This window comes from Lissotriton helveticus, chromosome 2_1, assembly GCF_964261635.1.
Source record: "Lissotriton helveticus chromosome 2_1, aLisHel1.1, whole genome shotgun sequence".
In the NCBI taxonomy this organism is placed as follows: Eukaryota; Metazoa; Chordata; class Amphibia; order Caudata; family Salamandridae; genus Lissotriton; species Lissotriton helveticus.
In genome coordinates, this window is record NC_136059.1 from 1,684,671,618 (window position 1) to 1,684,699,606 (window position 27,989).

A 27,989-nucleotide genomic window follows, 5' to 3' on the forward strand; every position below is an offset into this window, starting at 1 on the left:
GGTGATGGCGGTGGATATGGTGATGGCGGTGGATGTGGTGATGGCGGTGGATGTGGTGATGGCGGTGGATGTGGTGATGGATGCGGTGATGGTGTTGGATGTGGTGATGGTGGTGGATGTGGTGATGGATGTGGTGATGGATGTGGTGATGGATGTGGTGATGGTGATGATGTGGTGATGGTGTTGGATGTGGTGATGGTGTTGGATGTGGTGATGGTGTTGGATGTGGTGATGGTGTTGGATGTGGTGATGGTGTTGGATGTGGTGATGGTGGTGGATGTGGTGATGGTGGTGGATGTGGTGGTGGATGTGGTGGTGGTGGATGTGGTGGTGGTGGATGTGGTGGTGGTGGATGTGGTGGTGGTGGATGTGGTGGTGGTGGATTTGGTGGTGGTGGATGTGGTGGTGGTGGATGTGGTAGTGGATGTGGATGTTCATTTCAATTACTTTTTGTAAAATGGGCTTGATGAGGTGGAAATGTACAGTAATGTCGCCCTGCGGTAAATAAAGCCTGCAAAATAGCTGCACCTCTAGCAGCCAGCGAGCTGTCCTATTTGTAGTCACAATATTGCCTCAGATGTTTCACCTCCCTGCCTAATGCACGACAGGGCTGGTCTCCCCACCCCAAGCACATTTATTTCTCTGACGGAGGAAGAGGCGGCTCCAGGGCTCCTTCACCGGAGTAGGCTAATCTCAGCCTCTTAATCCTGCAGGGAGGAGAGCGCTGGGAGCCGATGCCATCTCTGCGCCTGTGCGTGCCGATGCCATCTCTGCGCCTGTGAGTACTTGGGAGGTGTCTACTCAAGGGCTGAATCGGGACACCCTACCTTAGTCTTAGATGGATACGCACGCACGGAGGGCAGGCGTGCGCGTAGACCCCACGAGCGCATCCTTCACGCACTAGCGCCTGTGCGCTGTTCACCCACCGCACGTCTCATCCCGGTAGCAGCGGCGCTGCAGCCAGTGCATAGGGGACACCGATCCAAGGTCACCCGTCAATCCCGCAGAGAGCCCAAAGCGCAAGGGTGGTGGGGTCGGGCATGCGAGGAGCGGCGACACCAACGTGTCATCCGAGACTCTCAGCCCCCTCCCTAATCCCAAGGCATGTATTAGCAGATAAAGAGCCATGTGCGAGGCTGCCGCTGCCAGTGACCTTGCGACGCTGCTAAAGCATGCCCGGGGAGGAGGCACGCTACCTCCCTTCACAGCATCGGCTGTGTAAAATACAGATCAGAAACAGTGTTTAGCGCACACCCCACTTGTGATCGCTGCATCCGAGAGCCGAGGTAGCTGGGGCAGGAACAGGATCTTGTTAGCAACCTGTCACACACTCGAGATGTGAATAGGTTTTCAGATACATGGCACACAGAGGCAAGGGGCGCTGGGAGGGGGAGAGGGAAGAGGACGGCGGAGAGAGGGAAAGCGCTGCCTTTAATCTCTAAACCCCGTCTTTTTCAGATTGACCTCCCCGACTTCCTGCTGGGGTAAAAGGTCCTTATCTTCTTTATGGGGCCATCTGGACCCATAAAAAAAGATAAGAAACCTTTTACACCAGCAGTAAGTCGGTGGAAGTCAATCAAAGGGAAAGAAGAACGCCACTTTGAGTGATTCAGGTGTAATGGATTAAAGTGCAACTCCGATAAGTCGGAGCTGCTCTTTTTTGGATGCACCAATGAACCAGATTGGAAGGCTTGGTGGCCACAAGACTTGTTCCCTCCTGACAAGGTGTCTCTCAAGGCAAAAAATTTGGGAGTGATTGTGGACAGTGAACTATCCTTTGGGCCACATATCTCGTGCCTCTCAGGCAAATGCTTTGGCATTTTGCGAATGCTGAGGAAGTTTCTTCCTATAGTATCTCTCCAGCATAGGAAGATTATTGTCCAGGCCTTGATCGGATCGCGACTGGACTACGCAAACGCTCTGTTTTTGGGTTTACCAAAATATCTCCTGAACCGTTTGCAAGTAGTCCAGAATTCAGCAGCCCGTGCTATTTACGGACTTCCGAGAAGAGCAGGAGCTACGGCTTTACGGAATTCCTTACATTGGCTACCGATCGCCAAAAGAATTCTCTTCAAGGGTCTGACTTTTGCTTTTAAAGCTCTACATGGATCTGGCCCTAGGTACATAAGGAAACGCCTCTCCCGATATGTGCCTAGCAGATCTTTGAGATCATCCTGTCTATCTAAAATGACAGTCCCGGTGATCAGGCGTGCAAGGATTGGTGGTCGATCCTTTCGCTATTTAGTCCCGAAGGAGTGGAATGAACTACCACTCTCTCTCAGACAGGCTCCCAATCTTCTTACTTTTAGAAGAGAGCTAAAAACGTGGCTTTTTACTAAGTAAACGTGATCTTTCCCCTGTGTCTGCTTTTAAGTTGTTGTGTTGTTGTTTTCTAGCTGTTCTTTCTTCACCAAAGTGCCGGGATGCTCCTCGGAGTAGCCGTGCGCTATAGAAGAAATAAAATAACATAACATAACTAGGACCTCTACTTCAATGGCTGGCCACCGTTTAGGAGGCCAGCACATAGAGAAGAGGGGCAGGGCTTAACCCTCCTAGTGAAGTTTACAAAGAGACATAAAATCTCGCGAGCTCGACTGCGCATGTGCGCAGTACGCCACGCAAGACCTAAAAACATAAATCAATAGTCAAATTGCATATTTCTGAGTGCATTATAAACCTTTAGAATTATGTTTAATGAACAAACTAAAGCACATGAGAAGATGAAGGTAGAACCAACTATGATCCATAGAATATGTGTTAAGGATAATAAAATTAAATCTGAGCATAGGCATAATAACAGAAAACACAAGAAAGTAGTTATAAAATGCTAGGCCAAAGGACTTTAGTAACATCGTACAACTTTTAGATGAAAATGATATAATACCCGTTAGCTTCCGTCAACATCAGACTGTGGTTCTAAGCAGAGTGAGCTACACCCAAAGAGCGATTTCCTTCAGGTAACAGAAGAAATCACAAGAAATACTTGCAAACACTCAACCTAAACATTCTAGGGGATGGATATAGTATTCAATTAAGGTACTTCTCCAGCAAATAATCAGCACAATACTGAAGAAACCGGCCATCAAAAAAACCCACAAGAAATATTCTGCATCGATGAGCCTAGCTATTAAGGATTTCCCATATTTAATGTGAACAATGATAAGCTAACAGATAATTAGATACTTTGGTAATTAAATCCAATGCATGTGGACCAGTGTATTCAAGTCACCAATCCTCAGAGGTAGGAGAATTACGCCTCCATCCCAGGGGAAAGCATGTAGCCTTACGGCTAAACCTGTTGATTTCTGAGCTGGGGAACCGGGTTCGAGTCTCGGCAATGACACTCAACGTCCTGTGATTAAGGGCAAATAACTTAGGGCCAGATGTATCAAAGGGTTTCACCCATTCTGTATCAATGGGAAAATGTGTTTATACATATGGCCCTTAATCTCCCAGTGACTAACAAAAATGGATGTGTCCATCTGTAACAAAACTGGTGCTCATGTAAAGCGCTCTGATACCCGATTTCTCCGGTCTAGTTCGCACTATATAGAAATCCAGAGCGTCATTTCATGTCTTAAGGAAGGACATTTAGGGGCTTTTGCCAACACAAGAGGATTGATGGAAAGCAAAGACTAGCAGCACTGTTTAGAAGTTGTAGACTATCTCCTTCCCGTCTGCTACAGAGAACCAGCCAGTGTATTCTTATAGTTTTATCGGGCTTGATGCCAGCTCATGGTGTCAATTCTGTGCTACAAGGCATGCTGCAGGTCCTCTGCCACCTTTGCTGGAACACAAAATTCAAGTTGTCGCCCCAGGCTAACCACCACACTCGTCACTGATTGCGACAACTATTATTATTCTCACATATGTGAGAATCTCTTAGATTTAATGTCTGCTTATAGACGTTGAGCGACAAACTTCTTGGTGATATTGTATTTTATGTTTATGGTTAGGTCTCAATTTGTTTGCTGGTCATCTTACACCACCACTGTTCAAGGAACACTTTTCCATCTTGATTTTACAAAGTGTATGACTCATTTGTATAGGAAGGTCTGGGTTGGTCATTGGGTCAGATTTTATTTTTTCTATTTTTTTCAGCGGCCCATTAAATGTGAGCCCTTCATAAGGACTTCGCTTTTTCACCGGTGCTCAGATATTACGGCTGCTAAATTTGCATAAATCTGCATTTAATTTGTTAGATTCAGACTACAGTTGTGCAGCCTTACATTTGATTTTATGCAACGATCATGGGATGCACGCTTTGGAGGTAGACATCTTGGGCTACATTAATTCCACAGACTATTGCTTCTATTGATAAAGCAATCCATGTGGTCTCTTCATGACCTCATAGGTCACTACACCATCACAGCTATTTTTATCAGGCATCACCAATTTGGGTGAGATAGTAAGGCCACATTGTCCCTCCTGCTTCAACCAAATAGTGTGTGTTTGATCTGGACCAGTGGTTCTGGGCCCGTGGTCTGGGGACTCCTGGGGGTCTGTGAAGCTAACTCAGGAGGTATGTGACTGCTTAGAAAATTAAATAATATTAGCAGATTAATAACGTGTATATAAATAATGAAGCAAAGTGTAAAAATGAAAATGGTAAACGTTCTGTAAATGTGAAGGAATGTGGTGGCTAAAAATTAAGTTAGTATCTTCAGATTGATTCATCTGAGCAGTGCAAGTGCATCAAACTGAATATAGTATGGACGACGAGGTATCTCAATCGAATTTAGACAAACTCCAGCCTTCAGACTAAATTAAAAAAAATTGGGGGGTGAATTAAATAAAATGTTTAATCAATTGTGCATCATGTGTTTGATTAATGCTCGTTTCTGCATTTTTACGTGCAGTGTTTTTCGTTCAAATCATTGAAAATTCTTAGTTTGGGGTCCTCTGCTTCCAGTGATGACCCAGTGGGGGTCCAAGTTTCCACTAATGATTCAGTGGGGGGGGCGAGCGTTTCAGTAATGAACACGTGGGGTTCTACAGAAGTCAAAAGGTTAAGAACCACTGATCTGGACAATAAACCAGAAGACTCCTTACATTCATTCTGCTTCCCCCAACTTTTGTTCAGGAGGATTGTTAGTAACCAAGTTGAAGGTTCATACCTGAACAATGCATTTCATTTCCCAAATACGCCCCTTATGCTTCTTTGTCTGGCTAACACTGATCTGTTCATCTAGGTTTTCTTGCTACTTTGTTCGAAGGTGAATCCCATCTTCACCTCTTCTATCCCCAACACTAATTGATCTCTCTATCATTTTTTTTTCTGGGAGAGGGCAGGATTCTATCAGAATCCCAGCACTTTCACCCACCTATTATCTAGCCTCCCTCCAATAGTTACTTTTGAACCATATTGCTCTTTACCATGTCTTTAACCAACATCTTCTTTTACCGCCCTGCCCATGCCAGACTTCTCTTCAGGTCGACTGTTCTACACCATCCCTTTCCTCAATGCCTACTGTTCCTTTTTCTTAATACTCCCAACTACACTAAACCCTACTTTTACTTCTCCTTTACTTTACCCCCTTTACTTTCCTCTTTATGCTTTTTTCCTTTCCCTCTCGCCTGTTCCCCAATCATCATCTCTTCCCTTCCATTTTTTAGGTTGCAGCAGAAATACTAAACAGACTGCTACTTGTGTAACTTTAGTTTACTCCTGCCTGGTGATTGATAGTTCCTGGTTGAAGCCACGCAAATTCATGTTGCTGAGCCAGGTTTGAATTCAAAATCATTTGCACTCACCGACATTCCACTCCAAGCAAGATTTTCATAATAACTAACGAATATTCAAATTATCGCAGATGCACTCCAAAAGCAAATATTTAAAGTAGAAATCCTGAAGCTCTGGGTTGATTCAATCATCAAGCAAGTCTGCAAGTGCCATGACCTATGAAGTAAACACTGTGGAAAGTATGTCCACTGTGGAAAGTATGTCCCTGTGAAGGGTAACAAGCCTGTATAAATGCTTTGATGGGAAGGTAATATCTATGAGCAAAAGGATCTTGTTTCATGGGTAAGATATTTTGCAGCATTTCACATTAAGATAATTCTCTCCAATGTCTTTTTCAATAGGTTTAGTGTCAGTCAGAAAGCAGCCAGAGATGGCCAATAGGATGTTGCGTTTTCAGGGGGCGGAGCCGAGGGATGTAGAATATTTTCTCTACACAGAGTTGAGTGTGTAAGCTAAGACGCCTCTTTGATGCTCCATGTTGAAACAGATGCATTACAGTGTAATCTACTGTTCAAAGCGAACTCGTGAGTGATCCACAAACAAGTTTGAGAACCAACGGTGTATTTGACGAGCAGCCTCTTTAGTAGGAGAATGTAACGCTTTGTAATTACAATAGCCTTTGCATAATCAAAGACGTTGATGTGTATTTAGAGTTGCCTTACTAAAAAGAACTTTTTACAAATTTTTATAAAGCAATTAATGGTGCTATTAGTAGAAAGTTGTATGATTTTTTGGATTGGTGCATTTCTTTGGCACCAATGTTTTTAAAAAAAGGTCTCTGTGAGCATAGTCTTTGTAATGCAATGCAGAATTTCTCAAAAACGTGCTTAACCTCTAGCCTCGTGACACGCGGGTGTGCCTCCATGCAGCCAAAAACTAGAGCAGGAACTCACTGAATCTAAAGGAGTGTGTGATGGTCCCCATTTGTATTTTAATTCCAAATTCTCCTTACTGTGATACTGAAATGTAGAGTGTGTTCTCGTCACGTCTCCATCACCCTCTAAATGTATTGTAGGTGACGTTGCAATATTGGAGACCAGCAATGAGATCTGCACAGCGAACAACATTTGGAGACCCGGGTGTAATTTAAAAAATCTTAATTTTAACTACATTACATTACTCTAATTGTGGTAGAACTACTTACTTCCGCCACACTGCTGCAATGTTGCGTAAATCAGTCATAAGGGATGGCTGGCACGAGAGGGGCGATACAGGCACCGCAATTAATATTATCCACACCTCTTTCACTATTTAAGAGGAACCACGGTTAGAACCAATGTTGGTATTTTTCCTGGAGTATCCTCACCATGGCGTGTGCATGGCAATCTTTGGAGCAACAGAGTTCATGGTAAAACGTGCACTGCGCAGGGTTTTCCAAAGAAAACTGACAAACTCTGCTTGCCACCAGTCAATTCAGCGAGCTAAGTCATCAGCTAACCAAACCTAAATATTCCAAGGTTTACTGGCAGCATCATTTGTCCAGACCAGGTCCGCGATTAAATTAAAGGCAGGCACGGTGAAATCTGTTACACAGTAAAGCAACATTTGAGCTTGAGAACTCTGGGAACAATTTTCCCTGAAGCGGCTCACAAAACCTTGGCCCACTCACATACCCAATAATTCGGCCTTGACAGCACAGGTGTTTGCTAGACTATTGTTTCCAAATGATTAAAATAAACAGTGTGTGTTTTGGCCCCGCCGAGAACAGTGCTTCTCTGTCACCTCATGTTATTAGTTGTTTTAGAGCACTTTGCCACTATGGAGTACTGGCATTTCAAGCCATTTACATACATGCCAACATTTGCAAAAAGGGAAGTGGGAGATTTTGTACCAAAAATATGGATAAATGGATAATGGAATTTAGAAAACAATGTTTAAAATTTCCACCTGAAACATGCCATAACTTTACTCAAATTGCTATTCTTTTTTTTACCTTACGGTACAACCTAGAGTTGGGCGAGCCACCAAAGGCTCGAGCCAGATGCCTGATTCTGTCATACCTTGAAGTCCTCTTGGACCATGGAGTCCTAAACAAGCCAAGCTTTCCTGGAGCTTTTCCCTACCACCATCAGTGTAAAGTCAAAAGCCAAGAATGAAAGACAAATTGTTAAGCTTCTATGCAAAACAGGGGCAGGAGATCCCTCCCTGGCGCTGAATTGCGCAATGTGAAACTAGAAAACCTTGGATCAATCCCAACTTCCTTCGTTGACAAAACTGCATGAGTCTAGGCAAATATTTTATTTCACAGAGCCTCCTTTTTTAAATTATTATATGAGAGGGCTCTCAAATACATGTGTTCAGGATGTGCGCTGTTCAAAAACCTTTTCTGTGTGATTTAAAGACTATGAATATACGGATATGTATAGCGCAGCTTGTCACCCGTGAAGGTATCCAGGCGCTGACCATACGTACGGGAAGATGAAGTGATTTCCCAAGAATCACAGGATGTTGAGCCAAAGCCGAGACTCGAACCTGGACCCCAGCTCCGAAGTCGGCTGCTCTGTCCATTACGATTCATAAAAGGGGGTGGTGATGGACAGAGTATCTGAATAAAGCAGAACACTCCTACCCATGTCAAAAGATCAGGGCTTGATCCATCACAGTTTTTTAGCTCACTGCGCCATCCCAGCTCAGAACCTGGCTACATGCAAATTAGTCTGACCCTGGCCCAGTGCATCATGGGAACAGGGCAGACCAAACTACCAAGCCAATTCTTTACTGGAAAGGAAAACAAGCTTCCGGGGACCGGTTTCTGGCATTACAGCCGTCTTCGGCCCGGCTTGCTTGAATCCTGATGGTGCAGTGAGCAAGGGACTCACATCTGAGTATACCCTACCACACTTATGGTGGCCAAAACGATTCATAAAAGGGGGTGGTGATGGACAGAGTATCTGAATAAAGCAGAACACTCCTACCCATGTCAAAAGATCAGGGCTTGATCCATCACCGTTTTTTAGCTCACTGCACCATCCCAGCTCAGAACCTGGCTACATGCAAATTAGTCTGACCCTGGCCCAGTGCATCATGGGAACAGGGCAGACCAAACTACCAAGCCAATTCTTTACTGGAAAGGAAAACAAGCTTCCGGGGACCGGTTTCTGGCATTACAGCCGTCTTCGGCCCGGCTTGCTTGAATCCTGATGGTGCAGTGAGCAAGGGACTCACATCTGAGTATACCCTACCACACTGATGGTGGCCAAAACGATTCATAAAAGGGGGTGGTGATGGACAGAGTATCTGAATAAAGCAGAACACTCCTACCCATGTCAAAAGATCAGGGCTTGATCCATCACCGTTTTTTTAGCTCACTGCACCATCCCAGCTCAGAACCTGGCTACATGCAAATTAGTCTGACCCTGGCCCAGTGCATCATGGGAACAGGGCAGACCAAACTACCAAGCCAATTCTTTACTGGAAAGGAAAACAAGCTTCCGGGGACCGGTTTCTGGCATTACAGCCGTCTTCGGCCCGGCTTGCTTGAATCCTGATGGTGCAGTGAGCAAGGGACTCGCATCTGAGTATACCCTACCACACTTATGGTGGCCAAAACGATTCATAAAAGGGGGTGGTGATGGACAGAGTATCTGAATAAAGCAGAACACTCCTACCCATGTCAAAAGATCAGGGCTTGATCCATCACCGTTTTTTAGCTCACTGCACCATCCCAACTCAGAACCTTGCTACATGTAAATTAGTCTGACCCTGGCCCAGTGCATCATGGGAACAGGGCAGACCAAACTACCAAGCCAATTCTTTACTGGAAAGGAAAACAAGCTTCCGGGGACCGGTTTCTGGCATTACAGCCGTCTTCGGCCCGGCTTGCTTGAATCCTGATGGTGCAGTGAGCAAGGGACTCACATCTGAGTATACCCTACCACACTTATGGTGGCCAAAACGATTCATAAAAGGGGGTGGTGATGGACAGAGTATCTGATTAAAGCAGAACACTCCTACCCATGTCAAAAGATCAGGGCTTGATCCATCACCGTTTTTTAGCTCACTGCACCATCCCAGCTCAGAACCTGGCTACATGCAAATTAGTCTGACCCTGGCCCAGTGCATCATGGGAACAGGGCAGACCAAACTACCAAGCCAATTCTTTACTGGAAAGGAAAACAAGCTTCCGGGGACCGGAAAAAAAAAAAAACGGTGATGGATCAACCCCTGATCTTTTGACTGGGTAGGAGTGTTCTGCTTAATTCAGATACTCTGTCCATCACCACCCCCTTTATGAATCGTTTTGGCCACTATAGGAGTGGAAGGGTATGCTCAGACATGAGTCCATTGCACACTGCACCATCAGGATTCAAGCAAGCCGGGCCGAAGACGGCTGTAATGCCAGAAACCGGTCCCCGGAAGCTTGTTTCCTTTCCAGTAAAGAATTGGCTTGGTAGTTTGGTCTGCCCTGTTCCCATGATGCACTGGGCCAGGGTCAGACTAATTTACATGTAGCCGGGTTCTGAGCTGGGATGGTGCAGTGAGCTAAAAAACGGTGATGGATCAAGCCCTGATCTTTTGACTGGGTAGGAGTGTTCTGCTTAGTTCAGATACTCTGTCCATCACCACCCCCTTTATGAATCGTTTTGGCCACTATAGGAGTGGAAGGGTATGCTCAGACATGAGTCCCTTGCTCACTGCACCATCAGGATTCAAGCAAGCCGGGCCGAAGACGGCTGTAATGCCAGAAACCGGTCCCCGGAAGCTTGTTTCCTTTCCAGTAAAGAATTGGCTTGGTAGTTTGGTCTGCCTTGTTCCCATGATGCACTGGGCCAGGGTCAGACTAATTTGCATGTAGCCGGGTTCTGAGCTGGGATGGTGCAGTGAGCTAAAAAACGGTGATGGATCAAGCCCTGATCTTTTGACTGGGTAGGAGTGTTCTGCTTAATTCAGATACTCTGTCCATCACCACGCCCTTTATGAATCGTTTTGGCCACTATAGGAGTGGAAGCGTATGCTCAGACATGAGTCCCTTGCTCACTGCACCATCAGGATTCAAGCAAGCCGGGCCGAAGACGGCTGTAATGCCAGAAACCGGTCCCCGGAAGCTTGTTTCCTTTCCAGTAAAGAATTGGCTTGGTAGTTTGGTCTGCCCTGTTCCCATGATGCACTGGGCCAGGGTCAGACTAATTTACATGTAGCCGGGTTCTGAGCTGGGATGGTGCAGTGAGCTAAAAAACGGTGATGGATCAAGCCCTGATCTTTTGACTGGGTAGGAGTGTTCTGCTTAATTCAGATACTCTGTCCATCACCACCCCCTTTATGAATCGTTTTGGAAACTATAGGAGTGGAAGGGTATGCTCAGACATGAGTCCCTTGCTCACTGCACCATCAGGATTCAAGCAAGCCGGGCCGAAGACGGCTGTAATGCCAGAAACCGGTCCCCTAAAGCTTGTTTCCTTTCCAGTAAAGAATTGGCTTGGTAGTTTGGTCTGCCCTGTTCCCATGATGCACTGGGCCAGGGTCAGACTAATTCGCATGTAGCTGGGTTCTGAGCCGGGATGGTGCAGTGAGCTAAAAAAACGGTGATGGATCAAGCCCTGATCTTTTGACTGGGTAGGAGTGTTCTGCTTAATTCAGATACTCTGTCCATCACCACCCCCTTTATGAATCGTTTTGGCCACTATAGGAGTGGAAGGGTATGTTCAGACATGAGTCCCTTGCTAACTGCACCATCAGGATTCAAGCAAGCCGGGCCGAAGACGGCTGTAATGCCAGAAACCGGTCCCCGGAAGCTTGTTTCCTTTCCAGTAAAGAATTGGCTTGGTAGTTTGGTCTGCCCTGTTCCCATGATGCACTGGGCCAGGGTCAGACTAATTTGCATGTAGCCGGGTTCTGAGCTGGGATGGTGCAGTGAGCTAAAAAACGGTGATGGATCAAGCCCTGATCTTTTGACTGGGTAGGAGTGTTCTGCTTAATTCAGATACTCTGTCCATCACCACCCCCTTTATGAATCGTTTTGGCCACTATAGGAGTGGAAGGGTATGCTCAGACATGAGTCCCTTGCTCACTGCACCATCAGGATTCAAGCAAGCCGGGCCAAAGACGGCTGTAATGCCAGAAACCGGTCCCCGGAAGCTTGTTTCCTTTCCAGTAAAGAATTGGCTTGGTAGTTTGGTCTGCCCTGTTCCCATGATGCACTGGGCCAGGGTCAGACTAATTTGCATGTAGCCGGGTTCTGAGCTGGGATGGTGCAGTGAGCTAAAAAACAGTGATGATCAAGCCCTGATCTTTTGACTGGGTAGGAGTGTTCTGCTTAATTCAGATACTCTGTCCATCACCACCCCCTTTATGAATCGTTTTGGCCACTATAGGAGTGGAAGGGTATGCTCAGACATGAGTCCCTTGCTCACTGCACCATCAGAATTCAAGCAAGCCGGGCCGAAGACGGCTGTAATGCCAGAAACCGGTCCCCGGAAGCTTGTATTCTTTCCAGTAAAGAATTGGCTTGGTAGTTTGGTCTGCCCTGTTCCCATGATGCACTGGGCCAGGGTCAGACTAATTTGCATGTAGCTGGGTTCTGAGCTGGGATGGTGCAGTGACCTAAAAAACGGTGATGGATCAAGCCCTGATCTTTTGACTGGGTAGGAGTGTTCTGCTTAATTCAGATACTCTGTCCATCACCACCCCCTTTATGAATCGCTCTGTCCATTAGGCCTTATCCTCTATAATGTTGCTGCATCACCATAAAGACTCAAAGCCATATATAGGGTGAACACGACAAATGACTTGCCTTTTAGTTCACTAATTGCATTGTGGGCAGGGGGGGGACGTCATGAATGTTTCTATAGATGTTTAAAACGATCACTTTTAATTAATGCCTCTCAATGCAGTGATAAATAGTCCAATGCACTACGGTGAAAATCTCCCACAAGATAAAGAAATGCACTCTTTTGAATTTCGAAAAGGTTTCATCATAGTTTTACATGAGGTTTGTTTCAGAATTTACATGGCAAACTTTTTCAGGACTCGGCTAGTGCAGAGGCTCTTGGAGCCAAGCCAGCCCCTTGGCTCTGCTCTCAATATGTGCTGGCAGGCCCCCCCGAGTACAACAATGAATGTAACCAAACAACCATTTGGCCTTTCTCCCTCATTATTTCAACAAATTAAATCAAGCAGAATGTTAGCAGCGGAATTATCGTGACGAATACGCGCTTGTCATCACGCACGTGTCACGATGCTATTTATGTTACAACAAGGGGGAGATGCCAGTGCTGATAAGTTTTTTCGTATTGACTTTCACCAAAGTGCAGACATCAGTTCAATACCTGGGTTTGTTGCTATTGAATAGCTGTTTATTCACAATGATTTAAACATTGCACATATTTTCTATGTTAATACATCTTTATAGATTGTATTCATCACAAACAATGACTTGGAACACAAAACAATAAAAAATGTAATTGCAACCAACTCGACGCTCACCAAGCATATCACATTCACACCACTCACACTCAAACAATGGTAAAATACATAGGGTCAACCAAAATAAATTGCAGATAAGTTGTTAGCAATAATGGAAGCAAGGAATACACCACTATTGATTTCGCTTTTAGTAGTCTGGAAAAACATATATTAAACACTCAATGGGTGTATTTGTGCCAAACCGGGTGGCGTAACGTTAAGGCACCAGGGTGGCAAAGGTTGACCCTACAGGGTCTACGCGTTTCGAATCCTCACTACTCACGGGATTCTCTTCAGGGCCTAAGCACGCTCTGCAAAGAAGACAAAAAATGGAAGAGAAGGCCAAATCTAAGTATCTAATAGAGTGGTTATCAAAACCTCAAACACCTCCTAAGCACTACTACACCAAGTAATCCAAAATCAGCTTACCCAACAGTGGAGCAGACAGGAATTTATCTGTAAATGCGAAAAGGAAAAACACGAGAAAAGAGGAAAATAGGAAATTAGTGCCACTCCTCAAAGCCTTATTTCAATGTTAAATGCCATTCTGAGCTCGTAGTTTACCTTAGTGAAAGAGCCGACTGGTGTTCAATGAAGGGAGTCTTAGACTGCAGTGCGGGGCCGGCCGGGGTCACCCTAATGGACAGCGTATAAATCATTTTAGTGTATGCGTCCCCAAACGAAAGCATCGTTCACATGTAAGCATACAAACACGCCAAGGTGCACGCTAACAAATTGAGCTTACCGGGCCGGGGTCTTGCTTCAAACCCAGAAATGTATTAGGTTTGGTAGGTTTGCACCGAGCGGCGTAAAGACTGATTGTCTGCGCGTCGATTCTCTGCAAAAAAGACCAAAGTGGACAGGGTCAGATTTGGTTCAAGGCGGACTTAAAACGTGCAGGGGAAGCACGATGTCTATTCCCGGGGGCCGAAAACTAACCGGTGGCGGGACGCGTCTGGTTCTCGAGGTAAACACTTAGTCAATGGCCATCAGGCGGGTGGAGACGCATGCGTGGCTCAAAGCCTGCTGGTAAATGTAGTTTCAACAGTGCAAGACCGACGCATGGGGGAACACGAATTGCTTTTGTAGATTCAGACTCTCTGGAGTCGGGGGAGGGGGTACAGGGGGGCTGGCGTCACCCTTAAGCACAAGATAAATTTAAATGTAATAATTGCCATAACTCCGGTGTCGGCCCAAAGCTAGTGAAAAATTGGTTCGACAAGGGCAAACCTCTTAAAAATTGGTGGTAAATAAAGCAACTATTTACCTCTGAATTGTGCTGCACAAGAAAATGTTAAAGTTTGTAAATTTCAGATAATTCGTTGAGACCGGACACGGCCGTGTCAAATTTCACAATTAGGAGAGCTTCTCTCCTCGACAGTTTTTGATCCCAGTCACCTCCGTAGGAGTCTTTTTCTATTTTAGAAATGACTGTCCATTTCAAGTCATTTATCTGGTGTTGGCATCTAATCCAATGGTTAACCAGAGGCGCGGTCTCCACCTTCTGTTTTAACCTGGACTTATGCTGCGAGATCCTTTGGCGGATCTCTTGGTTGGTTTTGCCAATATACAGTAGTCCGCACGGGCATTTAATTCCATAAACAACGTATTTAGATTTACAGATGCTAAATGTTTGGTGTTTCCAGAAAATACCGTTATGTTGGAAGAGCGTTCCTTCCACAGTAAGGTCGCAGCACAGGCATGTGCCACATTTGTGGTGCCCTGTAATGGGTGGCAAACCCATGAGATGTCTTAGAGTGGGTTGTTTTTCCTTCATTGTCTCTGCTTTAACTACATAGTTGGCAATGGATTTTTCTTTCTTGAAAGCAAATAAGGGAGATTCCTGTAGGCTCTCGTGGAGGTTCTTAACCAAATGCCAATTCTGTCCTATGATTTTTTTCAATTTGTTGGCATTAGGGCAAAAAGTTGTGACGCAGACTTGACGTTTCAATTGGTCTTTCTTTTTACGCTCGAGAAGACTTTCCCTTGGTGTCCATCTGGCACGTTTCATTGAATTCTTCACTAGTTTTTTGGGATAGCCTCGGTCGCATAATTTTTTGACCAAGTTACCCGCATGTAGATTAAAGTCATCATTGTTTGAGCAATTCCTACGCACGCGTAAAAATTGACCGTAAGGAAGGTTTTCCTTTAAACTCCTGGGGTGGTTACTCGAAAACAATAAGGCTTTGTTTCTGTCAGTTGGCTTCGTAAAAAGTGAGGTTGCCAATTTTCCTTCGACAGGGAAGACTTCCCCATCCAGGAAGGATATTCTTTTGTGCGATTGGACCATACTAAACTTGATGTCAAAAGTTCTGTCGTTCAGCCAATTGTGGAAAAGTTCCAACTTTTCTGATCCTCCTGACCAAATCATGAATACGTCGTCTATGAACCGTAGCCATATCCCCGATATACTCGGAGAATGGATTATTGTGATGTACATAGGTTTCCTCATAAAGTGACATGAATCATACTGCCAGTTCTGGGGCAAATGGACACCCCATAGCCACTCCTTTCGTTTGAAAAAAGAACTCTTTCCCGAAACGGAAGTAGTTCTTTTTTAGAGCAAAAGACGCCAGATCCACCAAAAACTGTGTGGGAACTTGGACTGGTCTGGGTCTCAAATTTAGGAAATGGGAGAGCACTGCCACTGCTTCGTCCTGTGGTATTTGTGTGTACAGGGAAGTCACATCCATCGTGACTAGTAAGTCCCTCCCTGTAATAAAATTCATTATTTCCAGTTTCGTGATGAAATCCGTTGTGTCTTGTATATATGAAGTAACATGCTCCATGAATTGTTTCAAAAAACAGTCCACATATTTCGCAATTGGTTCCAACAAGGAATCACAGCCCGCCACAATTGGTCTTCCGGGCGGGTTGGTTTGATTCTTGTGAACCTTTGGTAAGATGTAAAACAATGGGACTTTGGGATGTTTATTCTGTAGATGCTATTTATGGCAGCCTAACCGTGAACATATCTATGCGTGCATGAGTCAACATACATGTGCATATATGCATCATGGCACAAAAGCAATTTTATCTTCTTTTTAAATTTACCTTTCTAAAATGGCGGATGCTGAACTTGGAGCAGTAAATTAAAATATAAACAAAGTGCAGCAAAACAAATTTTTGGGAGAAAGTAGAGGCACAGCAGCAAAACAGAGCAGCAGAGCCCTCCAAAAAGAAAAAAGAAATGCAATAAAGTGATGGGGGAGTAGAAGAGGAGCCAAAGTAAACGCTGAGGGAGCAGGGTGACGTGGAGGGAGCGGGGTGACGCGGAGGGAGCGGGGTGACGCGGAGGGAGCGGGGTGACGCGGAGGGAGCGGGGTGACGCGGAGGGAGCGGGGTGACGCGGAGGGAGCGGGGTGACGCGGAGGGAGCGGGGTGACGCGGAGGGAGCGGGGTGACGCGGAGGGAGCGGGGCGACGCGGAGGGAGCGGGGCGACGCGGAGGGAGCGGGGCGACGCGGAGGGAGCGGGGCGACGCGGAGGGAGCGGGGCGACGCGGAGGGAGCGGGGCGACACGGAGGGAGCGGGGCGACGCGGAGGGAGCGGGGCGACGCGGAGGGAGCGGGGCGACGCGGAGGGAGCGGGGCGACGCGGAGGGAGCGGGGCGGCGCCCAGGGAGCGGGGCGGCGCCCAGGGAGCGGGGCGGCGTCCAGGGAGCGGGGCGGCGTCCAGGGAGCGGGCCGGCGTCCAGGGAGCGGGCCGGCGTCCAGGAAGCGGGCCGGCGTCCAGGAAGCGGGCCGGCGTCCAGGGAGCGGGCCGGCGTCCAGGGAGCGGGGCGGCGTCCAGGGAGCGGGGCGGCGTCCAGGGAGCGGGACGGCGTCCAGGGAGCGGGACGGCGTCCAGGGAGCGGGACGGCGTCCAGGGAGCGGGACGGCGTCCAGGGAGCGGGACGGCGTCCAGGGAGCGGGACGGGGCACAGAGGGAGCGGGGTGGGGCACAAAGGGAGCGGGGTGGGGCACAAAGGGAGCGGGGTGGGGCACAAAGGGAGCGGGGTGGGGCACAAAGGGAGCGGGGTGGGGCACAGAGGGAGCGGAGTGGCGCAGAGAGAGCGGAGTGGCGCAGAGAGAGCGGAGTGGCGCAGAGAGAGCGGAGTGGCGCAGAGAGAGCGGAGTGGCGCAGAGAGAGCGGAGTGGCGCAGAGAGAGCGGAGTGGCGCAGAGAGAGCGGAGTGGCGCAGAGAGAGCGGAGTGGCGCAGAGATAGCGGAGTGGCGCAGAGAGAGCGGAGTGGCGCAGAGAGAGCGGAGTGGCGCAGAGAGAGCGGAGTGGCGTAGAGAGAGCTGAGTGGCGTAGAGAGAGCAGAGTGGCGTAGAGAGAGCAGAGTGGCGTAGAGAGAGCAGAGTGGCGCAGAGAGAGCAGAGTGGCGCAGAGAGAGCAGAGTGGCGCAGAGAGAGCAGAGTGGCGCAGAGAGAGCAGAGTGGCGCAGAGAGAGCAGAGTGGCGCAGAGAGAGCAGAGTGGCGCAGAGAGAGCAGAGTGGCGCAGAGAGAGCAGAGTGGCGCAGAGAGAGCAGAGTGGCGCAGAGAGAGCAGAGTGGCGCAGAGAGAGCAGAGTGGCGCAGAGAGAGCAGAGTGGCGCAGAGAGAGCGGAGTGGCGCAGAGAGAGCGGAGTGGCGCAGAGAGAGCGGAGTGGCGCAGAGAGAGCGGAGTGGCGCAGAGAGCGCGGAGTGGCGCAGATGTAGAGGTGTGGCACAGATGTAGAGGTGTGGCACAGATGTAGAGGTGTGGCACAGATGTAGAGGTGTGGCACCGATGTAGAGGTGTGGCACCGATGTAGAGGTGTGGCACAGATGTAGAGGTGTGGCACAGATGTAGAGGTGTGGCACCGATGTAGAGGTGTGGCACCGATGTAGAGGTGTGGCACAGATGTAGAGGTGTGGCACAGATGTAGAGGTGTGGCACAGATGTAGAGGTGTGGCACAGATGTAGAGGTGTGGCACAGATGTAGAGGTGTGGCACAGATGTAGAGGTGTGGCACAGATGTAGAGGTGTGGCACAGATGTAGAGGTGTGGCGCACACACATTTTCAACTGAAATTACCATTACATTTGCAGGAATGCTGCACCTCCAGGGAAATCTTGTAGTGGTGAACCAGTACCCTGCATATACAAAAGGTGGGTTTATGAAGGATGATGCCCCACAGCTCACAAAGACTGGTTAGTGTGCCCCTCCGAAGCAGTACACAGCTACATGGACAGCACTCAAAGCATGGTCGTTCCTGTATGCCGCTAGCAATCAAGGTCTTTAAATAATTTATCTTAATTCAATTTTAATGTTTGTAATAAATATTCGTGACCTGCGGAGTTTTGCTCAAAGATCCCGATTCCGTGGGCTACTTCAAAAACTCTGAGAAATGCAGCAATGTAAGATGCGAAAGCCTTTGTAGAAACATCTCATCACTCGAAAGCCATGATCCTAGGATAAGAAGGTAGTTGCGTGCATCACATCTGTGGATGCACAATCCACTCACACATTCAAAAGAAACGACAAAGCTGAGACAGGAGCTACTATAAAACGCATCTGCAAATCTAATGAGCTACCCCGGGAGGGTTGGCGTATCCGTGATTTGCAGTTCTTGGGAAAGTGCAAACAATAAGGACCTCGGGAATGCTCGGTTTAAAAAAAATTGATATACTTTTCCTGCATCCATTGATCGTTAAGATGCATTTCATTAATCAAGTAATTGGCTTTTGAATTTATGTTTAGATTGATCTCTGAGAACCAAACCACTCTTGGGAGCAATAAAATGCCACAATACCTCATTGCAGCAGTCCTTGTAATCCCGAGTAACAGCCGCCTCTTATCGACTGACTCCAGAATTAGCTTTTGAATACTCTCCTTTTTGTATAGTCTCTTTGTCACGATAATTTATATAAAATTGTATGGCATCGCTTTAATGTACAATCTCAGCATTGTCATTTGTTCGTTTATTGAAGCTTTGTGGCAAAGCAAAAACATAACATTGGGGTTTGAATTTCTCAAAATGTGTTGGGTATGTTTTTTGTCCAAACCGGTGTCTTGAAAAATATTACTTCAGTCCCAACATACTCTCACTCCAATACAACTGAGGGTCAAAACTGAAATAAATTCAGCATATTGTGGTTATAGCAGGGGTGGCATATATACAATCCTATTATTTTTTTAATAATGCAACTAGTCAAATATACGGTATGCTACACAGGATATTCCTGTGCATCGACACATGCATAGAATATAGAATCCCTTTCAAAACAGTCAGAATTTGTAATATTTTAAATGGCTGCAGTACCATGATTGAAGTCCCAGGATGCTTCATGTGGTAAAACCCTAAAGACAGATGTAGAATCCTAACCAATGACTACCCACTTCTGCTCAAAGACTTGTTTCCTCTTTCTGCAAAATGTGTGTGGGGGGTCTAACTTAGGTTTATGGACATACATTATGTGTAGTCTTGTCGCTTTTCATGTATAAGGTGCGGCTGTTCACAAGTCAAGAAGATCCCTGCCCCACTCCCTACCAGGTAAAGGCTTGGGATGCTGCCCCTGTTGAAGTCACTATGAACCCCTGTGTGTCTATGTGCACATACCTCGATCGGTTAACCGTGAGGTACAGTATTAACATTTTAAATTTTGTTTTCAAATCTGAAATTGATATGCCTGCCTCATCAGAGTCCAGACATTCTGAAAAAAAAGTATTTAGTGTCATCCAGAGAGGCGTGGACCATATTCTGCTGGCCATTAATCTCCTCACTTTCTTCTTCATAGAGGGCCTGGAGTTATTAGGACTGATTGGGCTAAAGTAGTATACAGAGCAGCTAGTTCTGAGTGAACAAGCAGGTAAACACGTTGAGGCAGGTGAAAGATGCTCAGTCACTGCTCAAGATAAAGGAGCGATATGATTGGCTGAACTAAAAAACTGAGAGCTAACTAATTCATTGTTTTAAACTGTTTAATGCATTGTTTATTGATGGATGGCAGTGCTTAATTTGAGGCAGTGGTTTCCAGTGCTCAGCACGTCACAATCATCAACACTGGCGCTTACAGCGTGAATTCGACTCAAAGGTATTGGAGCACTTTTCATGAGCACCAGTTAAGGACACATTCATTTTTGTAGGCACGGGGAGATTAAGTAATTTGCCCAGAACCACAGGATATTGAGCCTATTCAGAGACTCGAACCTCATTTCCCAGCTCCAAGGTAGGCAGCACTGGCAGTTATAACAAATCCTCTCCCCACTTGTAGGGTTTCACGGTTAATAGTCGGTTCTGTTACAGGAGGCACTAATACGAGTAATGGGCTGGTGGTGGCAAGCTGCCTCCTGACGAGAGCCCCAGCACTTATTTTTTCACAAATCAACCACTGATGGATGGACATTACAAAAGACCATGAGAAACTTACAGAATGAAGAGTGAAAGAGTGTGGTGGGAATATTTTATACTTTGAATAGAAGTAGTTAGAAATGTATTCAGATGTCTCATTTACATTGAAGGTCAACGTAACATCTTCAAGAACCAATCTGCTCCCTGGGTCTTCATTTTTAGGTTTCGCCTGCCAACTGCTTGCAAAATCTGCTGTTTTAAATATAACTGAAAAGGGGCTTACATCCCGACCTCTTGCTTTCATTGCTTTTCAATGGTTCCTGTGCTTGCCACTTACTTTCCCACCATTTCTATTGGCTGGAGCACACGGTTTCCTGTTTCCTCGTGTTGTTCCTCGTGTGCTTCTTTCATCAGTTTCCTGTCGACTAAGTACGTTGTTATTCCCTTTTGTGGAACTTTTTTGTTGTTGTTTTGCCAGCACAGTGCTTGATTGTAGACAGACAGACAGACAGACAGACAGACAGACACACACACACACTGAAAGAGTCACTGACAACCAGACCAAAAGCAAACATGTGCACAATGATACAGATATTTTTACACACCCACACACAAACCCGAAGACTCAGCCAGTCAGACTCACAAAAAATGGCACACAGACATACACAGACTCACAGAGACACACAAATTCAAGTACACAGGGTTTTAACAACAGACACACAAACACACTATCGTACAGTCGAGACATGCGTACAGGAACACAAATCTAGCACGCGCACAGACACACCAGAACTCACAGAGCCACACATATACACACTGTCAGACACTAAGAGAAAGACACAGGGACATACGCGCAATCAGAGATAGTCAAACAGTCGCGGACAAACGCGTGTGCACCAACAAGCAAACATGCACATATCCAGTATGACCTCCACATACACACTCGCACCTCAACTGGCTCACACACCCACTCACCAACACAAGGACGTGGACCTCAAAGTGGTGGGAACAGTAATCTTTGTTGGGCAGAACAAGTATTCCAGCACTAAATATGGACTGTGCCTCTTCCAAGTCGGTGGCATGCTTTAAACAAAAACCGTAGTTGCCACTAGCATCTGCCAGGGTGCTATTAATGTCCATGCGCTGCTTTCAGTTCTGTCACAAATACTTCGCCGTCAACGCATGGTGCAGGCTTCTGCCAAACTCAATACACACATCATACAGTCAAAGGCAATGAGTCAGGGCAGAGTCAGTCCAAAAGCAGTGCTGTCCATCTTTTCTTTCTATCACGCTTGTATTACTTTTTTTCGTTTGTTTTTCCTTCCCCCTCCCTCTCTTGCACCCATTCTTCTCTTTCCCGCACTGTGCCTCATATCTCCTCTCATTTCTTCTCTCTCTGTCTCGCTTTCTTTTTCACGTTCCCTTTCTTTTTTCTATCAATACCTTCCTTTTTTCCTTTCACTCTCTCTCTCTCTCTCCCCTCCTATTTTCTCTCACTTTCCCACCTCCTGGCTTGGTCTACACTTTGGGCTTATTTACAAGCCCCTTGCGTCGCGGGTACATCACTTTTTCCAATATCTCTATGTTCTATGACTCGGTTACCCAGACACTACTAAAACGGATGAAGGGGCAAATGTTAGACATCAGAATCCCCACATGCGGCAGAGACTGTTTTAACAACTTCTAATACTAAGAAATCAGTCAGTCCAGTGTGTGCTTTTGCATTTTATAGCCTGCAGGTCTCAGATTGAAATACAAGATAAGAACGATTTATTCATTAATCATTATGGGGTTGTTAAATTCTATACCATTCACCTGGGTCACGGGAGCGGGTACTATTCACAGTGCCATGAAATAGCAAAATACGTCATCCCTAATAACTATAATGATTAAACCCGAGGGCGTTGCCTCCTTACCTGGGAGATATTCCATATAATGTATTCAAGTCTCTAGGAATTAGAGACTAGGGTGTTGTGCTTCCCACTGCCCCTGCAACACCTTAATAAATTTGGTCTTTAATTGTATGAACTGACACAAAGTCATGCTATGACCAGCCTCAAACGATTCATTTGAAGTTTAGATAGCATAATTTGCACAGCAGACATTATATGCAATAGGTGAGCTGTTCTTTGTTTATTTTGAGTTTCTTTTCTGTTGTCTATGTCTCAGGGGAAGTTATACAGTCGGTGATCAGCAATAGGCAAAGATGGCGGTCAAAGGTCTATCACAAGTATAAATCAGTTAAGGCAGGTAATCTGGCACAGTGCATAAGGTAGGGAAAAACCACCAGATACCCACATTTGTGGCCAGCATACCACTTATGCTATATATACAAATCCTCTGCAGAGATTTGTATATATGTTTCAGGGGAACACCACATTCTTTAACCCTTTGCATGCGGCTGCGATTCTGCGCGGCAAAATCGCAAGTGGGCGGGTTCATGACGGCCCCCAGCCGTCATCAGCACACGAGCACCATAGTGCATGACGGCTGGGGGCCGTCATCAGCATGCAAGGGGTTAAAATGCTTTTAGAGTGAAGATACACAGTGCTGGTGCTTCCAAAGAAGACAGTCACTTCACTCGTGGGGAAAAAGAGTGCCACTTTGATTGTGTTCTTCCATCTTTTAAACATTTTAAACATTTTGAGGCATGATTCACACAGATGTAATGTGTCTCCGTGGGAATGGGTTTGGGTAGCATGTCATGGATCCAAAGTTTGAAAGTGCTGCGCTTGGCTGCATTCTTTAGTTGCTGGACTATATATAACAATATAATGCCATGTACGTGTCTGATCTGTACAAATATCTCTTTTTATTAACTAATGAAAATGCTTTATAAAATATCTGTAGGCATAAACCTTCCATTTTTAGGACCAGTTGGCTGATGTTTGTGGTTATACTCAAAGCGTAGGCTTCATGGGTGTTCATTCTGTATTCATGGTACACATCCATGTCCTTCGGAGGAGACCACCTACTTCCCTCCCTGCGGTGTCACTTGCAACTGCAGAAAATCCACAGATCTCACACATTGTGTGCATTCATAGCGGCACACGTGAATACCTACAGATCCTGACTTATCAGTCATTCTGATTTTACTTGCACACATGACACATTTCCCTCACATGACTTTTACTTATTTGCAGAAAAACATTTGTTGAGTCATCTGTTTCCCAGGCATTCTATGTCCCCACGTCTGTACTGCTGCAAAGCCCTTAGTGTCCCAGGCAGGTCTCTATGACTCAGTGCACTAATGCATCCACTGTAGAGATCTGTGTTCGATATCATGATCACCGGGTCAAGTCTGCAGGACCACTTATGCGTTCATCCTTCCAAGGTCAATAAAATGAGTACCATTGAGTTGGGTAACCATAAACATGTTTTATCTGTCAGGAGTACTAGGATATGCATCTTTGAAAACATGTTCTCTGCAAGTACACTGGTTATATGTTATCAGGCAGAAGTCTCACACTTTGGAGTTCTGCACACTATCTCACAGCGCCTACAAAAAGTGAGAACGCATAGCAGCCTTAAGGCGCAGCCTAGTGGCGATGCCAGATAAAGCCGTGAATAGTAGTCGTATTTTACATTTAAGTGGTGCTCTCTGGAGGCAAAATAGCATTTTGCTTGAAGCGCTGTTAAACCTGTGTTGTTTGCTCTTGTATAGGACTTACATGTTACTGAGTTTCTGTGCACTTTAAATGATTTACAACTGTACAAAAATCAAGGATTAACAAACGGATAGTGTCTACTTTTTAGGTCTTGCCTGCGAGGGTGCATGCGCTTTTGCTTGAAAGATATATTGCCATTACTTACCCACACTATACCACTAGTAACAGCACAATATATTGCCTTTTTGTACATAAACAAGTCACAACACTAACAGACTTTCTGTAACTTAATATTTTAAAACTACTCAGCAAGCTACAACGTACATAAAAAAAATAGCGTATTAATCATATAGGTGAAACCTAATGCATTTACCAATGCTTGATTTTATTGTTAACATACTCTGATCACTTGTTAGCCTCCCCCCAGCCCAGCCTCGAGTACGTCCCATGCCCGCTGCCCATTTGCTTCCCCAGCCGCGTCTACACTGCCCTCCTCCCTCACAGTTTTACTTGTATTGTTTAGGAGGACTCGGCAACAAATTGCTGCAGGGATACTCTGCCTTAAAAAAACTCTCACACTAGTCAAATTATTACTATTTTTTAAATTTACCAATCCATATTGGACCGGTAAAAAAAAGGCACCCACATGCATGATGAGTTGAGTGCGCACAGGTCATCACGCAAGCATGCATCTACAAAATCGCATGGCCGTGTCATTGTGCCTTTCTTTCCTTTTTAGTCAATGCTGCACAGCATCTACATAAAACATGTTTTGCCAATGCTGGTGAATGTCCTAACTATGGCATTCTAAACTGCCTTGCTGTTCTTGGGTGCTCCACTTGGCAGAAATAACATATAGAAGAATTATAGGTACATATTAAGCAACTATGTTTAAACAAGAGAAGAAGAAACTCAACTGCAACAATGTTAAGATATCAGTAAAGTACCATATATTAGCTTTCCTCACACTTCAATCAGGCAGAAATGTAGAAACTAGGCTTTGGGGCAATCGCACACTCATTCTAAACGACTGATGGAGTTACTCAACGGCTCCTTTGCGGATTTGGCTTAGGAAGCAATGACATTTCGCTATCTACTAATATGAGTGATCCACAAAGGGGTCCCTACGCAAGTATGCAGGTGAGATACAGGAGTGATTCTAAATGTAAAATCGGACCTTACCTTTGTCGTGACCCTATATGTAATATATGTCTCCATGGTGCAGACGTGCTTCTTGGGATCATCTACGGTTACGAAGAGGTCTCGCGTTTCCCCATCCAAATCATCGTCCAGCTGTAGTCTATTGAGGAGTGACGACGAAGAGGCCGGGCTGGATGTCTCCACAGGTGTTCCATTTGGCAAACTGAGATCCTGTGACAAACAGATGGGTAGTACATGTGTGAGGCGGTGCCACAAAAGAGCATTTCAAGACCCACCCCCCTCCAAGAGATTCAGGGTGATAACTTAATTTTCTCAACCTTCACACATACATATGCATTTACAGCTCAACTCATGCCGCTCAATTTAATCACGCGCCAAAACACAACAATCAAGATGCAATGCTGCACTGGAGCATGTGTGGACTGGGCAATATCTTATTTACGCTAGCAAAATTCACAGATTACCCGAATTGCTTGTTAAATGCGAATTTTACAAAATGTCTTGCAGTACACAATTTCACATAACTTTTTAATGCAAATGTGCACCTCATGTAAAAAAAAAAGTTTCACAGACTATCAGCAGGAAACTGCTTCGCATAGAAAACGACTGGCTAAGACAGTTTTTTCTGCTCAAACCATTTTCCTCACGGTAAATTGCTAGACTCGTTATGCGAGGACAGACTCACTTAAATGAGTCATGGATGATACCAGTGACGTACAATTTGCTCTTAAAGCACATCGTCTCATGAATTTGCCTAAAATTAAACAAAAATTGCAAAAACTATTTATGCAATTAAGCACAACCTGGAGTGCACTATACTCATGAATAAAGAAAAGGAAATGTTACCTGTGGAAACTGCTTTAGGATAAATTAGTGGGTGCTGTACAGCTGTTGCATGACGTCTGAAGTAGAAACGGTGGTGTAACCCCCAAAAAACAGGTACAGTACCTGTCAGGAACATTTAAAAGTGTGTCTAGGTGTGGTCGTTAGACAACCAAGAAACACATCCAAGGGCTGTAGAGGTATGTATTTCAGCAACTACATAATCCCATTAACTAACAATACCACTGAATTAACAACTACCTTGGGTTTGGAGTAGCATGCTACACGCCCTAAAGCGCTTTAACACCTCACCAGGGTATTAAGCACAATACAAATGAAATTACATCAGATGCCATCAGAGATTTTGAACTTCGGTAGATTTATATACCACCTCTAGGACAACACAATGGGTCTGATCAAAGAAGCAATGGCTTTTATTTACAGATCTGATGAACCAGAAGGCGCGTTTATGGATCGCCTTGACTGACTAGTTTGAGTCCATGAGAAGGTTCCCTCTACCAACAGAAACCCAAACCCCTTCAGAATTATAGTTTCATACAGAGGCATTCAACTTGTGCTTAGTCAACATATCAAACAATAGGATCCACCCTCAGGAGGAACAAAAAAGAAAGGAAAATTACAATTTTCAGGTCATGTGCATTACCTACAATGGTGGGAAGCACATAGTGTTTCTTAAATACCCCTCACACACCAAAAGAGCCCTTAGTGTCATGCTTCATCATGGGGTCTTCCCGCCCTGCTGCGGGACGGGCGTGCTACGACCTACGAATATGTGGGAGCATTGATGTCACAACTAGGTGTGGTGTAGGAATGAGTGAGTGAAAAGGGTCAGGAGTGAATAAAAAAGTGAGTTTAAAAATACCTAGCTCTCTTGGATTAGAACATTTTAATATTCTATCGAGCAGTATTATTAAAAAGGTGGGTCGGAGGTATGTTGCTTCAATGTGCAATGTCTCCTGTGTGTGTCAAAATGTTTCGAAGTGTGCTGCTTCTTCTTCAGGACAAGTTTCTGATCCCTTCTGCTCTCACAAAACTATGTTGAAAACTCAAAATGTTCTACAAAGGTATATGTATTGGTAGTTAATAATACGTGAATAAAAGATTGATCATCTTAATGAAATATTCAAGACCCAAGGTAGTTCCTAACTGGCAATTTGTTTTTGGATAAAACAATGCCCCATGAGCCTTATAACGGTGGGGAAGGGGGGACGGGGGACACGTGCCAGTAATCGCATTACGATCCAGGACGCTGCCTCACTCAAGGTTCCCCTCCTCACGGCTCCGTCGATTAGTCAACATAGGCTACTCTTGAAGAAATCATATTTATCAAAAGAGAGGGACTCTAGGAGCTATTCAAAAGGTCCGGTGACCCGTGCTCCCGAAGTTAAACTTATACCAAAAGGGAGTCACCGTTCCTAAGTGGAACGGTGACTTCCTTTTGCTATAAGTTTATATTCTTGAAGAAACACGCCGATCAAGAAAGAAATACTCAACCCTAAAACCAACAGCACTTGGAGTATGCCTGAGCTTCTTCGGGACATCACACACCCTGAGCTCTGGAGAAGCAGTGTATATACACTTTTGTAAGACAAAAGACATGCAGAGGGACAAAGTAAAGATACACAAAGAGGTGACCAGAAGCCGAGAAAAATGGATCAGATGTGAGTAACTCAAGCTTCACTGGATGTGACATCATGGCATGTGCTGTTTCTGCCAACACTTAGACTCAAAAGATAGGCAAGAGAGGCAAGAGAGGCCTCAATATTAGACAAGCTAAAATAGTTAGAAAAGACAATTTGTCACTACTACCGTCTAGTTAAAATGCTATGAGATATCTGAAGAGGACAGTGACCGATGAATGTGAAGAGTGCTGCCTCTCCAATGGGTTTCTGTCCCACAAATATACTTAAATGATATATGCTGGCAATGCCATCAAA

General features: G+C 45.5%; 1 protein-coding gene across 1 annotated transcript in view; it reads right to left on the reverse strand.

Annotated features, from left to right (window-relative positions):
- The window catches only part of SNX30 (sorting nexin family member 30), a 244,521-nt gene that overhangs the window by 102,617 nt on the left and 113,915 nt on the right, over nucleotides 1-27,989 (reverse strand). The window contains exon 2 of the mRNA XM_078676636.1: nucleotides 25,231-25,419. Coding sequence (XP_078532762.1) covers nucleotides 25,231-25,419 — 189 coding nt within the window. The remainder of the gene's footprint in view (nucleotides 1-25,230; nucleotides 25,420-27,989) is intronic.